Source organism: Pseudophryne corroboree, chromosome 12 (assembly GCF_028390025.1).
Source record: "Pseudophryne corroboree isolate aPseCor3 chromosome 12, aPseCor3.hap2, whole genome shotgun sequence".
NCBI lineage: Eukaryota > Metazoa > Chordata > Amphibia > Anura > Myobatrachidae > Pseudophryne > Pseudophryne corroboree.
The window spans coordinates 66,299,679-66,316,262 of record NC_086455.1 but is presented as its reverse complement, the minus strand read 5'-3'; the positions used below and the strand labels follow the sequence as shown (position 1 = coordinate 66,316,262).

At 43.8% G+C, this 16,584-nt stretch overlaps 1 protein-coding gene and 1 long non-coding RNA gene across 2 annotated transcripts in view; one reads left to right on the top strand and one right to left on the bottom strand.

Annotated features, from left to right (window-relative positions):
- Nucleotides 1–10,380, bottom strand: part of LOC134980683 (tyrosinase-like) — a 126,896-nt gene extending 116,516 nt beyond the window's left edge. The window contains exon 1 of the mRNA XM_063947607.1: nt 9,574–10,380. Within this exon, the coding sequence (XP_063803677.1) occupies nt 9,574–10,380 (807 nt within the window). The remainder of the gene's footprint in view (nt 1–9,573) is intronic.
- Nucleotides 1–16,584, top strand: part of LOC134980132 (uncharacterized) — a 163,226-nt gene that overhangs the window by 133,635 nt on the left and 13,007 nt on the right. The window lies entirely within an intron of this gene.

Genomic DNA, 16,584 nt, shown 5'->3' with positions numbered 1-16,584 from the left:
ACGAGGTTCTCTTTGCCTTGCTCTTTGGACACACAGTTCACTTGGAACACACAGTTCACTTTGCTCTCCACCTTGCTCTTTGAACACACAGTTCACTTTGAACACACAAACTCGAATGTGAGCAATAAACTACTTTGTCACAAGTTCTCTCTGGGTCAGCAACCTTCTTGCAGTGGGACGAGTGGACCGAAATCTCTCTTTCGGCGACCTTTAGTGCTGTCAACAAATCTTGGTATGGTCCTTCCCACCTGTCTATTAGGCAACCTGAGCGTAAGAACAATCACACAGTCTCTTGGTTCGCAATCAAGACAATTAGCATTTGGCATACCAGCAATCAACAGTTTCAAGTTCTTTTGTCAAGTTCTCAAATGCTGGCTCATCTCAAAGTACTGTACTGTCACCTCATTGGTGTATTTCTGATCATTGTGCGGATCAATCATGACATGAGGTTGTCTTCCAAAAACAACCCAAAAAGACACAAATACCAAAACAAAAACAAATTTCGAAGAGGGTGATTCGTCGAGTGAAGATCTGGGAGTGGTTCCGAAGCTACATAATACTAGTGGCAGTATCTATGATCACATTAGTACAATTTCAAGCTTTGCTCCTACTTCTAGGGGTACCATTATCTACACACAAATTTCTGCACAATTTTTCTTTGCGGTAAACACAGCAGCATCCGTGGCGGCAGGAAATGACTCTACCCAGTTTGAGAAAACATCAGTGCACACCAATACATAACAATAATTCCTAAAGAGTGTTAGCTGTACGAAGTCGATTTGTATTTCCTGAAAAGATCCGTCTGCAGGAGGGATATGGGATGGCTCTGTTGGTATTGCTTTACCAATATTCTTCCTCAAGCAAGTAAGACAGGTCATTGCTCTCTTACCTGCATGAGAATAGAATCCTGGTGCACACCAGTAGGCTCTCATCAGCCTGCACCTACCCTCTTTGCCTAGATGAGTCAGACCGTGTGCCACCTCAGCTAGACTTGGAAGGTATGCTCTGGGGGCTACTGGCTTACCATGTCCACCTGCCCACAGTCCTGAGGACTCCTGGTCATACCCCTTTGTCCTCCAGTCTGCCTTTTCCTGTAAGGGAACACAATTTTTTTAATCTTAATTTAACTATTGTGTGTTTGTAATGTAGAGTACCATGAGCATAACTCAAAGAAAAAAAAAAACATCTCTAGAGAAGAGAAAGAAGAAGAAAATGAAAAAGAAAACGTCAGGTTTGCCATTCACCAACAGGCATATCAGTGTCTATACAAAATTTCCCTTCACCAGTATTCCCATTCTCCACCCTTTGTGCATGACAAGGCACTCTGCAGTAATACTGGTGTCATCGTGCTGTTGAGATATACTGGGTTTGGGCAGAACTCTGAAGGACCTAGGCATGTGGAGTTTGAACTGTACTTGGGTCCATGTATTGTACCACCCTGTGTGAACGCAAAAGATGAAGAGGAAAACTGTAGAGAAACAGAATAGAGGTTGGTGACAGATGAGTTTGTAGAGGTGAAGAAGATTTTATGAAAATTTTGACAACTGGATTGGGCACTACGGGGAAGTGATTCTTTACTTGGTCTACTCCTTAAAGACATTTCTTTGTGTCTTATCTCTACTGGGACTATCCCAGCCATCAATCCAGTGTCCTGTCCATCCTATGTTCATAGGGAACCCGGTATCTGTGAGTTAATTTTCTCTACCTGTGATGGACATGCATCTAGAACAGTGAAATGTAATATTAGTAAGTTGCATTTATTCTGTTCTTCCCATTAACCGAATCTGTGTTTTCTATATGGCTTATGATTCCTTACTATATATCCCTTGGTCCCGTCTATGTGTTTAATAATGTGGCTTGTGTTTTCTGTCTAGGGGATCTATATTGACTATGTGTCCTACTACTCCTCCAATCTCTGGCAAAATGCCCTTCCTTCTTACAAGTGTAACATATTATTGTACCCCATCTGTGTCACCCCTGTCTGTCTACCCCTCCCCTTTAGAATGTAAGCTCTCTCGAGCAGGGCCCTCTTCCCCCATGTGCTTATCCTTTCTTACTTTAATAATCTTCAACTGCACCAAATCCATCAGTCTTCTGCCACCTGATACTTATTCCAGTGTCATCTGCTGATGTAACTATGTTTATTTACCCTGTACTTGTCCTATACTGTCATCAACTGTAAGTTGCTGTTTTCCTGTTTGATTATTTGTTTATGTACTCTGTAATTGGGCGCTACGGAACCCTCGTGGCGCCATATAAATAAAGGATAATACTACTACTAATAATAATAATAATAATAATAGAACATTAGGGATCTGGGGTTTGGACTGATGGGTCTTTCCTGTATGTGCCAGTATACTTACCATCCTCAACCTCTCCACCTGTTGTTCTTTGCGCCTAGCACTATTCTGGTGATGTTCAATAGCACACTATCTAAGATTAGCTACTGTGACCTTTCCAATTTTGCAAAGAAGTCTGCACCCTGACACTCAATACCTTATTGAGCCCGTCCATTTGCACAGAGACAGTCACCTCCCATTTGCTGAATTAGTGTTTACCAGTGGTCTTATCCAGATGGAGAGTTTTCTATTACTGCAAGAGACAAAAAAAAAAAAAAAAGTTTAACAAGCTTCTAGGTCATGCAAAGTATTTAATTCAATCCTTCTCATCCCGTATTAAGGGTCTGTACGTGGTCCAACAAACATTTCCAAGCTCATCTTTACTAGGGGCATTACTAGGAATGAATACTTCTTATATGGTAACTGAAAGAAATACCCTGGGGTTACCTGGTCTCTGTCCGCTTTCCTACTGGCAAATACTAATGTGCGGACAGGTTTTTTTCTCCATTTCTGACGTTACTTTCTTGATTTTTTTTTTTTTTTTAATATATATGTACACGAATGATACCATACTTACCTGTTCCACTGGTCTCAGCCACTTCCCCCACAGGCTACTGCTCTTCTTTTACCGGTTGGATACTCCTCTGGGTGCATGAGAAATGGCTGAAAACGATCAGGTCACCTTCTCCTCCTAAATAAAACTTCAACATTCATTAGTACATATATAGGTTACAGTCATATTTTTCATATTTGTATTATTTTCTATAGTTTGTATGCTGGCCGTAACTGCTTTCACATCTAATATGGCGGTGTACTTGCATTCTCTTTTTTCTTTTTTTTTTTCTTCCTACTTATTTATTGTTGCTACAAGTTCAAACAGTTCTTATATTTCCATTCTTGTCTTATATGACTTTGGTTAAACATACCACCTGTAATACCTTAGGATCAAACTCACCAACCCCTCTTGCTGTCACAGGTTTAAACAATTTGTATGTCTGACCCTTTTGTTTTTGGGATTTTATCAGACATATTCTTATCCTTAAGTTCTGCAATACCTCTGGTTCAAAGCTGCCCACTTTAGGGAATGGTACCCTATCTTTGTCAGTCATACGTACCCATTCAGACAAAAAGTCTTCCGTGTGTGAACCATATTTTCCACACATAACAAACCTCGCTGACCCCTTGGGCCGCGGCTCTTCAACCTGAACCCTGGTTACAAAACGTCCACCACTTGTGCAATTGGATCCCATCATCACGGACTTTTTCCTTTCACGCAATCCCCAATGCACAATACGAATAGACGGTGAAAGTTCTCAGAGCGCTTTCACCCACTCACGCCCACGTTGGCCAGTACTACCATACACTGTCGATAGCGAAGGCAATGTACCCAACCTAGGGCCCTATCTGACCTATATTTACTGGAAGTTTTTAGGAATAACTTACCCTTTCCAGTAAAGTATCGGTCGTTGGAGATTTTCCTGAGAGAGACCAGCGAAAACTCCCTATGCACTTTATTATACACAAATCACACTTGCCTATGCTCTATATAGCGCTAATGATACCGCGATTTTACGCAAAAGTTCATAAAATGATATCACGTTGCGCTACGTATCGCACCCACAAATGCGTGGTCCAATCGCACAGTGTATAGGTACTTGTTACTTATCTGCCGTACGACCACGGGTCGTTGTACAAACTGGGACCCTCAGTCCGGAGCGTAATACCAAAAAAACCTTTTTACTTCAATACTTCGCAATACAATGCACTATCACGCTCCTCTACAAATCACTTCATGATTTGCGTATTAAACCTTATACTAACGTGAGTCAGCCTTCTCACACCACCAAGCCTCCACTCACTTGATCCCGAATTCCGGTGTTCGAATTTCACTCACTCCTACGTTCGCTCACTCAAGTACACTTTGTCTTTTCTGTACAGAAAATTTGGATTCATTCAGATAGGCAGCTTTACCCCAGAGGCAATACAGTTTTTAAACTAAATTTAGAGTAACCTGCTTTTGAAATCTGATAGTTATGTGCTATTGTATTAAATGTCTACTATCCCACCTTTGAACTAAACAACACTATTGTATAATTTGTACTCAGTGCCCGCATTCTTAAGCACTTTGCACAAACATGCGACCGTGCGTGTCTCTTATGCTGCGTGCGCAGTCCTTTACTTTGTCTGAGACACGTGTACAAAACCCTGCGTCCGCAATAAAACAAATCACACAGCTCTAAGTATAAATGTGAACAATACTAATTACTATTGCCCACTAGACACATCTTGTTCTGTATAAACTTTTATGCAGACCTGCATTTGTGTCTTTACGCTTACTTCCTTAAAATACTGTTATTTCAGTTTTAACTATATAGCAACAAATGTATCCTATTTCACACAGATCTATAATGAATCTAGCAATAATCAATAATTTAAATGATATGATTCAGATTGGATAGCTATCTTGCAGAACATACACTGATATAAATATACACATAATTATTATAATAATATTATATATAATATATATTTATAATATATATGTCACTTGACTCTCATAGAACCCCCACACAGTACACACCCACTGAATGAATGCATTTCCTTCAAAGTCTCTAATTTGCATATCAACAGAGGTTCATATGCCTGTTCAAGAGGGTAGTGGGACAGGTTAATTAACATTTCAATGGCTATCCTAAACTAGCAAGCAGAGTTACCTAAATCCTAGAGGTAAAAGAAAAAAAATTTTTTTTATATCTGTGTGTAATTCTTAGATCAAGTATTCATCTCTTAACTCTCACTAGGCCCAGCTAAAACTATTTGTAATTGACTATAGAATGTGTTAAATAAATGCATTGGTAACTCATAAATGGTGTTTGATGTGACCAAGGAAAGCTGATTATTCTGAGCAGTGAAAATCAGCCATTTGGAAAATGACCTTCCCAAAATGGCCGCTGCTCCTCCCCCTTCCACATCCATGAGGGTTACACAAAATGGTGGACAGGCCATGTGGTTAGTCCAAAATGGAGGACAGACCATGCGGCTTCCTTTGTTACAAAGAAATCACACATCATACAAGCACCAGAAGTTATTTTAGGCCTGAGTTAAAAATAAAAACTATATCAAGGCTATGCCGCAACTTTTAAATGCACTTTTAACCCTACTTAACAGATAAGCAATCCAATCTGAATCAATCACAATATGACTAATTTGAACCTTGTTTTGCAACAATAAAAATACATTTTAGCATCTTAAATATTATTAGAAACCCATTGTCCCTTGAAATTTCATATAATTGGCTTACTGATACCACAACAATACATTAACGTGGATGTTATTTTCATTAGCTTTGCAATGCGTCCATCGGAGCCGGTCAATTACAGCTGCATTTGTAATGTACAGTGCATCATTAAGACCCTGATATCCCGGATGAGCCCCCATCTAAGAATGCCAAATAATTTTCTCACAAATATTAAAATGCCCGCTCTAATATATATTGCAGACGCCAGGCGCATCTTATTACCATATATGATAAAAGTGCGCTGTACATCGCAAAACACTGCATCCCATAAGAGAAAACAATACACCCACACATTATCTGAGTTCCAAAGCTCATTGATGTATATATTTGTTATTAAAAAGGATATGGATTCAATATATATTACAAAGTACAGTATACCTACTCACACAATAAGCAGTTAATACATAAAGTTACATACAGTTACATACAGTTACATACGGTTACATGCCAGCGATACAATTACCATTCCCTCCAATGCATCTTATGACTCCCTCTATCTGTAAATAAATACAGGAACTGAACTGGCAGCAAGTCCATCATCCTCTGAGACCAAAAAACCACTGAGCTTCTGTGTGATCAATGTGTTATCTAGTTTCTGGGGGAGGGGTTCACGATGAGTCACCAGTCCCTTTGTATATGCTGAACAGGTTCAGCCTTAGGGATGTCCAAAGGGGCTGGCCTGAGTTTCCTGTTCATTACCTGTTTGGAATATCTATTGTTCTACTAAAAGTGATTTTAGCTTTTATACATTTAATCATAACTCCGTGTTGCAATGTCCTACAACTTAATAACAAGTATCAAATGAATCCATACATTAATCTGGTCATTTCAATAGGAAACATGACCGGTCTATCTTGTTTCGTTCAAATAATACACATACATGACACCACTCCATCATATACAATTCTAAACCATCATGATGTCTGGCGCTTGATATTATTATAATTATGTACTGTATGAGATAAGTGTCGAATCCATCTCTGTGGCATGTCCGTGTAAATGCGTGTGTTACTATATATTGCTGTGCTCGCTGCGCGTATTTGCAAATATAGCGACTTATATGTGTGTAGTTTGTATGTTCTCTTTATGTAATTTTTTTTACTTCGACAACTGTCCCCTCCTACTATATACTGCGCACAACTAAAATGCAGCACAGGTATGGATGCATAGTATACTTGATGACACAGAGGTAGAGCAGTGGACTACTGTACCGTACTGCTATATATATATACTGGTGGTCACAGCAACATTCTGTACTGTCCCCTCCTACTATATACTGCGCACAACTAAAATGCAGCACAGGTATGGATGCATAGTATTCTTGACGACACAGAGGTAGAGCAGTGGACTACTGTACCGTACTGATATATATATATACTGGTGGTCACAGCAACATACTGCACTGTCCTCCTACTATATACTACAATGCAGCACAGATATGGAGCGGTTTTCAGGCAGAGAACGTAGATATTTTCAGCACACTGAGCACAGGTATTTGCAAGCACACTGAGCACAGATATTTGCAGCACACTGAACACAGAAACTGAGAGAACGCAGCCACGTCCTCTCGCTATCATCTCCAAAGCACAAGTGAAAATGGCGGCAACGCGCGGCTCCTTATATAGAATACGAATCTCGCGAGAATCCGACAGAGGGATGATGACGTTCGGGCGCGCTCGGGTTAACCGAGCAAGGCAGGAAGTTTCGAGTCTGCCTCGGAACCGTGTGAAGTTCGGTGGGTTCGGATCCCGAGGTACCGAACCCGCTCATCACTACTTCAGGTCCACACCCCAAAATAGGCCCACTGCATCTGCAGCAACATACCTCCAACAATTTACACATAAAAATCACTACAACTTCGAAAAGGGGCGTGGCCACGGGTAGAGTGACGTGGCCACGCCCCTGTTCCTATACTTTCAATGGAAGTTTGGAGAGACAAAAATTGGTACAGACCATAAAAATAGGTACTGTACCTGCCACTGCATCTGCAGCAAGTCTCTGCACTGTAGATAGGGGGGAGACCTTTTACTATAGCATCCTATGTCCTGCAGCCAGTCCACCTGCCCCATCCAGCATCAACAAACCCCACTCCCTAGCAACGGTGCAGGTGGAACAAAAGCTGCTGCGGTGACCAGCGCAGATGTGTATGATAGCAGCGCAGCGGAAGGCTTTCATAGCCTTCCCTGCACTGCATACTCTATGAGCCCTGAAGCCTCCTGCGCGTGATGTCACAGGAGTGTCTCCCCACCACAGCCACGCCCAGAACTCCAGAGGCCCTGACTCCGCAACACGGCACCTGGCCTGCTGGCCTGGAAGCCCCGAGATGGCTAATTTAATGGATAGAGTGGCTGATATCGCTGAGGGTAATGTCTGGACACTGAATCTTTTCACCTTTTACACTGATTCAGCCAGTAAGTCAGTTCTGCCAGCCAGTCACTATTGTTAGTGCCGGTGTCCCAATGCGCCGCATTACAGGGAAGTAGACGCATTAAATAAACTACAGCTCCCAGCATCCCTTAACGCTGAAGCATTCCAGCCCTTAGGGGTGCTGGGAGCTGTAGTTTATTGAGTGCCTCTCCTTCCCTGTAATGCGGTGTGTTGGGATACCGGCGCTAACAATAGTGACTGGCTGCTTGGCTGCTGTATGAGTCTCCGGGAGAGCCACTGCCAAAGGGAGGACAGCAGCTTAGCTGCTTCCAGGAGGAGAAACAGGAGAAGCATTACCCGCCCCTCCACCACTTGCAGTACCTCCAGGCCCCATCCATGGCACCTCAACTCCAGCACCTGCGGTAGCTAAGGACCCCCTCCCCCACCCACAGCTCCCTCGCACTCGCCACACCCGCGACACCCCCAGCAACCGCTCCTCCCCCAACCGCGGTGGCTCCGGACCCCCACCTGCAGCACCCTTGCACCCACCCCCAGCACCACAGATTTTGTAATATTGATTATTGATTGATTATTAATACTGATTAACACTCCTATTAATGCTTTGTTATGGGCATTAGCATTTACTGTTTTAACAAACTTACCGAATACCCCTTGACATCGGGTGACATTATCAAAAAATATATGTGTTTGTTAATATCTGGATAGATATGTGGAAATTACACCTTCATATTAAATCTGCTCTATGAATTTAATAGGGAAGGATACTTAGAATGAAATAAGATGATTATACTATTGCACCATAGTAAAAATACTAGAGGCAACAACTGTTGCTAACGAGTTGTAACAGTTACTCCATATTGCCACAGAGTAAGAATATTGTTACATTTGTTACTGCTACGACATAAGTATAAAACAACCATTTCATTGCCATAAAGATTCAGGCATAGTAAATAACATTATTAACCCATTAATAATTCAGGATTGGTGGTATTAATGAAAACGGGAAAACACAGTTATTTGTAACATTTGCACTTTATTAACTATTGTACAGTCACAATTTAAATATCAGTAAAAGGTGATCCACATACAGTATCATACAGACAGTAATTCCAGACCAATATCAGGTGAATAATATTTGAGACCTAATTTATGAGCAGACTGTCCAGTGAATTGAAGCTGTTATTACTTTGGCATCGATTATTATATCGGCCCTTATTTTGTAATTTTCAGATTTACCTCATCTGATTACAGAATAACTACAAATAAGTTAAGGGTTTTAATAGTGGACTTTGCTTTTTATGAACTTATATCCTTACACTTTTCTAACTTTCTCACACACTTTATATATGTTTGTCATTCTAATTTTAACCTCTATGTTTTATTGTATCCTACCCACAGTTTGGGACTTTTCTTATATTTTCATTAATAAAGGCTAAATTTGAATGAAATTTAAAGAAATACTCTCTTATATGGGGCCCATCAGGAACATCCCCTTGCTCTTTCCTCTTTTGTTGCAAATAAAAAAAAAAACAGAACAAAAATACTCACTTTCCATGAAGCGAAGCAAGAGAATTCATCCAGAATCCCCTGGATATCACTTTCTCCAAGAAAATCCTCATTACAGATAGAACAGTCTGTGTCTCCTCGCCAGTCGTAATAAGGGAGAGCAAAGTCTTCATCACTTGTCAGGAGCTGGATTTGTCTCTCGATGAACAGGAGTCCCAACCGGTGCCAACCAGGAAAGGCCGGACCTTGATGAGCATAGGTTCTACTGTTATCAAAGTTTCCATTTCTCAGAATTGGCTTCATAGAGTAGTAATGGATCCAAGCAAAAATATCATAGATTGTGGCATCCACGAAGCGGTATGTGTCTCGGTGGTGTCTGTCTCCGGTGGACAGTACAACAAAGTCTTTGCTTTTTGTGGCTTTGGCCAAAGCTAAATAGCTAAAGAACCTTTTCCTTTCAATAAGTGAGAGTTCCCGAATTTCTTTCCGAACATTAATCTTTTGTCGCTCACATTTTTCTCCAAAGAAACCATACCTGCAATCACCGCAGTTAAAGCCGCCATAGTTTCCAAAGCACTCACAGGTGTGGTTATAATAGCTCCGGGGCCAGCCCAAGCGATCATCATCATATTGGCGAATGTAAGCTTGCTCTTTCCTTAGAGGAAATAGAAAAACTACTACCCAGTCACGACACTGGCCACGCCCAGAGCGCGAGCCGCAGCGGCTGCCATCTTTCCAGTATGGGCAGCAGTAATTATTCTTTAATGCTTCCTGTGTGGTGCATTCCCTGGGAAATTGGCTATGAACCACACCCAGATAAAGAGCCATGAAGACACACAGTAACCGCATGACTTGCTGCTGCAAGAGGCTAGAAAACATTGAGAAATAACATTTAAAAGACTTCAAAAGTAAAGTTCTAGCTGTAACATAATAGCAAGTGCTTAAATAATATTTACCAGTATACTTTCACGCTGAGAATCTGAGGAGATGCATCTGACAACATTACACACTATGGGGGCACTGTAATTTCCCCAAATAGCATACCATCTTTTTAACAGAGACTAGTCAATTTTTAAACTAAATAGGGACCAATTAACCCAACCGGATTTCCCATTTCACTTTTTGTTTATGTTATAATAGTCACCAGCCCTTCAAAATGACATATTTGTACGTTTCCGAATGGATCATCCCTTCAATTTCTCTGTCGGGTTCCATCTAGTGGCTGCCGACACCATAGAGGGGAGGAGTAGCGTCAGCCTTTTACTATATAGGATTATTTTACTTATTTCGCTTCTCTACAATGGTTAGTGTTATGTAGTGTTCGGCAACATTGTTGCAGCAAAGTGATATATGTAGTACCCTTAACTTATCTATTAGAGCAGGCATGTCAAACTCAAAATCACACCTGGGCCGAATTATCAAGGTCTAAGTCTTGTGTGGGCAGCACGTAAAAGATATATATATATATATATATATATACACACACACACACACACACACACACACACACACACACACACACACACACACACAAGTCCAGTATCCTTTAGCCAAAATGATTGGGACCAGAAGCATTTTAGATAATGGATTATTCTGTATTTAGGAATATTTTTACTTTTATGCCCCCAGTACAGTGCCAGTTACACACAATGTCTCCCAGTATACTGCCAGTTACACATAATGTCTCCCACTATACTGCCTGTTACACATAATGTTTCCAAGTATGGTGTCTGATACACATAATGTCTCCCAGTATACTGCCAGTTACAAATAATGTCTCCCACTATACTGCCTGTTACACATAATGTTTCCAAGTATGGTGTCTGATACACATAATGTCTCCCAGTATACTGCCAGTTACAAATAATGTCTCCCACTATACTGCCTGTTACACATAATGTTTCCAAGTATGGTGTCTGATACACATAATGCCTCCCAGTATACTGCCAGTTACAAATAATGTCTCCCACTATACTGCCTGTTACACATAATGTTTCCAAGTATGGTGTCTGATACACATAATGTCGCCCAGTATACTGCCAGTTACAAATAATGTCTCCCACTATACTGCCTGTTACACATAATGTTTCCAAGTATGGTGTCTGATACACATAATGTCTCCCAGTATACTGCCAGTTACAAATAATGTCTCCCACTATACTGCCAGTTACACATAATGTCTCCCAGTATAGTGCCTGATACATAATTCCCCAATTATAGTGCCAGTTACACATAATGTCTCCTAGTATATTGCCAGTTACACATACAGTAATATCCCCCAGTATAAGGCCTGATACACATAATTCCCCCATTATAGTGCCAGTTACACATAATGTCTCCCACTATACTGCCAGTTAAACATAATGTCCCCCAGCGTAGTGCCCATTACACATAATGTTCCCCAGTATAGTGCCCAGAGGCGTCGGAACTGGGGGGGCAAGGGGGCAGCTCGCCCCCCCAAAATAGGAGAGGCGCCACCACCAATATAAAGGAGGAGCGATGTGCGGTCAGCTGAAAGACCGCACATCACAACCTCCATGCAGGGACTGAGCAGCAGCGGCAGGATGCGGCTGTGTGCAGACTCTCCTCCTCCCAGACCCAGTTCAATGGGGCCGCCCGCCGCCCTCTTACCCCCTCCCCTTACCAAGGCTGGCTCACGGCACGGAGAAGTGCCGCGATTCGCGGGTGTTAAAGGGGGCGTGGCCTAATGCCGAGAAGTGCCTGCCTTCCCTTCATTACAGACCTGCTGTGGCTGGGACTGGGTTGAGTCAGGTAAGAGACTCTCCCGCCCGCTCCCACTCCCTCTCTCTGTCTCTCCAATGGCTAATGTAGGATTTGTAAGGGGTGGGGGGGGATCCTTATATGTACGTCATTAAAAAAAAAAAAAAACGTGACCTGATTCCATCATAGATTAAACATTTTTGCACTTTATTCACTTTAAATGAGTCTCTTGAGTGCCGCTGTCTGTTTCCTCCTGGCTATATATATATATATATATTTATATATAGCTCAAAATGGGCCGGCACTTCGAGCACTGACTGAAGAAGATCCCCACCACCGCATCTGCATGTCACAGACCTCTCTCGAACTGGCAGCCAATCAGGAGCAGCCACGCAGCCGCTCCTGATTGGCTGGCGGTCCGTGGCAGATTTGAAATAGTAGTGATTTGAAATAGTGAAATAGTAGTGATTTGAAATAGTAGTGGTGGTCATAGGAACCGCTCCAACCGCTCCAACCGACCACAGCCGCCTCCTCTGTTGCACCGCCACCGCCCTCTGCCTCCTCCACTGCATCACTGCCGCCCTCTGCCTCCTCCGCTGCATCACCGCTGCACTCTCAGGAATCAAAACGGATCCCTTCAGCTCCATCTCAGTTGCCCGGCACCGACCGTGCTCTCCTTCACTCATTCCCAACTGCTCCAAATTCCCCGGGCATAATGTGCAACACTTCAGACACACAGTAAATGCCATTGTGATTGGGACAGCACTGCAGAGCACACAGGTTCCCCATCCCTTCTCTGCTATACAGATTCTGTCACTGTCCTCCTTACCATTCCTGCCTCTGCCCCTTCACCATATCTGTACCTCTGCCCCCTCTCACTTCTGTTCATTTGGCCAATCCCTGTCTGTGTGCCCCTGCCCCATATCTGTGCCTATGCCCTCTCTATATGTGCTTTTGCTCTTTCCCATCTTTCCTTTGCCCCCTCCCCATATCCATGATTCTGCCCCCCCTCATATCTGTGCCTCTGCCCCACCCTCATATGTGTGCCTCTGCCCCTCCTCATCTGTGCCCCTGCTCTCTCCCTATATGCCTGTCACCTGTGTGCCTTTGCCCCTTTATCCATGTGTGCCTCTGCTGCCTCACAAAATGGCTTTGCTGGCTGCCGATCAGAAGATGCATGACGGAATGTATGACCAACCACGTTCAACACCACTTAAGAATGCCAGGTCAGCATTGTTTTAATTTATGAATATATATAGATATGGGATGTAATTGACATGGAAGGAAGGGTGGTAGGGTTAGGCTGCATGAAGGGAAGGTTAGGGTTAGGCACATGTGTCAGCTGGAGCCACTGGTGGGGACGGGGCACCATTGACTATTTTGCCTCCAGGCATAAACTTATGCACCCTGCTCCCGGTGACTGACTTAGACACATGGGCCATGCATTTGATCATGTTCTGACAGGAAGAAGGCAGCGGGGGGTGGGGCAGTTTGCTGCTGACCGAGAAGAAAATCATGTCCTACTACTCCGACTGGTTGTATGGAGGGCTGGACTCCAGGCCAGCAATGTGGGCCCAGAGTGCGCGTCCTTCCTGTCCACAGAAGAGCAGCTTAGTGAGAGCCTGGTCCTGCTGCTGGTGTCACGACTGGAGCTCTGGGTTTTTTCTGCATAGGACTGCCGGGGGAAGCCAGGGAACAGGGACCTTCCGGCAGACGCTGCCCGCCTGGATAGCATGGGCAAGAACCTGCTGCTGGTGCTGCTCTGCCTGATGTTTGGAGTGGAGGTTGGCTTTGAATTTGCCACCAAAACTGTCATATACCTGCTGAACCCGTCATGTGGTCACCATGCTGCAGGTAATGCTAATTATACATACATATGATTAGCATGTCACCACTGTTGCAGTGTGCTGGGAAGCTAGGGGCGCCAAACTGAAATTATATCTTGCCCCCCCAACCTAAAAACATTCTGACGCCCCTGATAGTGCCTGATACACATACTTCCCCCATTGCACCCCAATCCCCTGTGCAGCATGCCCCAGAGACTTACAATTGCAGGATGCTACTTTGTGGGCATGCTGCTTCAGGGGTAAGGGCTCCGGTTGTAAGGGCACTGGCTGGCTGTGAGGGCTCTGAGGCTCCCTGATGGCTGCTTCACACCACCGCTGGCCATGACTCGTGGGTGCCAGTGGGCGGTACAGACACTGGGGCAACGTCACCATGGGTGGATGATGGATGCGGAAGGCAGGGATACAGTTCCACCAAAAGTTATCCCCTGCCAATGTGGCTGCAAAAGGTACCCCTGTATTAGAGTGATCAGGGAAGGAGAGGTGTGAGATCTCACACTTTTTTGAGGTTACAAGCATATTTTGTACATTAGAACAATTGTTGCATATTCTCGTTATTTACCAAAAGAAAGCAAAAACAATAAATACATTATTTGCAAATCAATGAAGGGATATAAAGTTAAATAAAAAGAAAACAAAATTTGGACTTTTTATTAGTGAATGGTAAATATTTCAAAGAGGTCATTCAATGTTAAGTGATCCATTGCAAATGACCTTACCGTTTACTTTAATTCTCTGCACACATTTCATACTATAAGATAGTGTCTCAAATCTAAGTTGTTTTTTTTATGACGTTAATTATTTGAAACTGACAAAATTCCTCAAGTTTTACCTTTGTGAATCTATAAGAAATAGGCATTTTATCAGGCCAGGATTTAGATTAAAAATAATAAATAAATAAAAAATTGCGCAAAACATAACAGGAATTAGGGCCTTATTCCGGCTGATCTCCATGGCTACGATAGCTCGGAAGGCTGTGTTTTTCCCATCTGTGCACGAGCAGCGGCCGCAGTGCATGGGCTGTCATGATGCGATCGCACCCCAGAAGCATCGTATCATGATTGCCAGGCAACGGGTGAAAGGAGAGCAGGAAACACAGGCGTGTCATCAGGGCCGGTGCTAGGGTGTATATGTATAGCGTCCCCCTGCAAACTTTAAATTTGCGCCCTCCCTCCCATACTTCGCAACACAAAAAAGGGGGTGTGGTCTCACAAGGAATTGCCGTGGCCACACAATAGTACAACCAATTCAAATTATGCCACACAGTAGTGCCTAACACGGTAGTGGCTCTTATTCACATTATGTCATATGATAGTGCCCCTTATTCACGTTATGCCACACAGTAGTACCCCTTATACACATTATGCCAAAAGTAATTCCCCCTACACCTTATGTCACACACAGTAATGCCCGTCCCTTTAAACATTGTGGCACTGTTTTCGAGCCCCTGCAGCCACTCTTGATTGGCTGCCAGTGTGCAAGCTCCAATTGGCTCATGTCCTGCATCAGATTATGACACATTGACTGGGACAGAACACAGATGAGGGAGGCGGGGTGGCACAGTGACTGGGACAGAACACAGATGGGGGTGGCACAATGACCAGAACAGACTACTGAGGGGAGTGTGTCACACAGTGACTGGGACAGAACACAGAGGGGGGGGGGTATCATAGTGACTGGGACAGAACACAGAGGGTGGGTGACACAGTGACTGGGCAGAACACAGGGGAGCTGACACAATGGTTGGGTCAGAATAGAAGGAGGGGTGACACAGTAACAGAACATAGAGGGGGTGACATGGTGACTGGGGCAAAAAACCCAAAAGGGTTGACACAGTGGCTGGGACTGAAGACAGGCAGGGGGAGGGGTATTGGTTGACACAGTGAAAGAACATGTGGGGGGTGACACAATGGCTGGGACAAAACACATAGGGGTGTGACACAGTGACAGAACATGGGGGCAGGTGACGCAGTGACAGAACAGGGGGTTGGTGACACAGTGACAGAACACAGAGGGGGGGACATAGTGACAGAACACAGAGGGGGGACACACTGACAGAACACGGGGGGAAACAATGACAGAACACAGAGGGGGGGCACAGTAACAGAACACAGAGGGGATGACACATTGAGTTTGGCAGAACATTGGGGCGTGGGACAGAACACAGAATTACCAAAAAGTCCCTTGTGATCTCACCTCCCGAAACCTAAATGGATCCCTCTCCTGCGTCCCACTCTCCGCTGCTTCTGCCTCAGTGTGGTGCATGTTGAAGTACAGAATGGCGTGGTAACCTTGTGCGAGATCCCGGAGTCTCTGTGGTTATGCTAACCAGCCTGCTTGCACCCCCATGCCCTCCCCTGCCCAGTGACCTGAAGTGAAGTGAAGCGCGGCGCTCAAAGCCGCAACCGCCAGCTTGAGATGCCGTGATTGTGGCTCCGGCGCTGCCTGTCTTTGCCCACGGCAGCCACAGTGCTGCCTTGTATAGCTG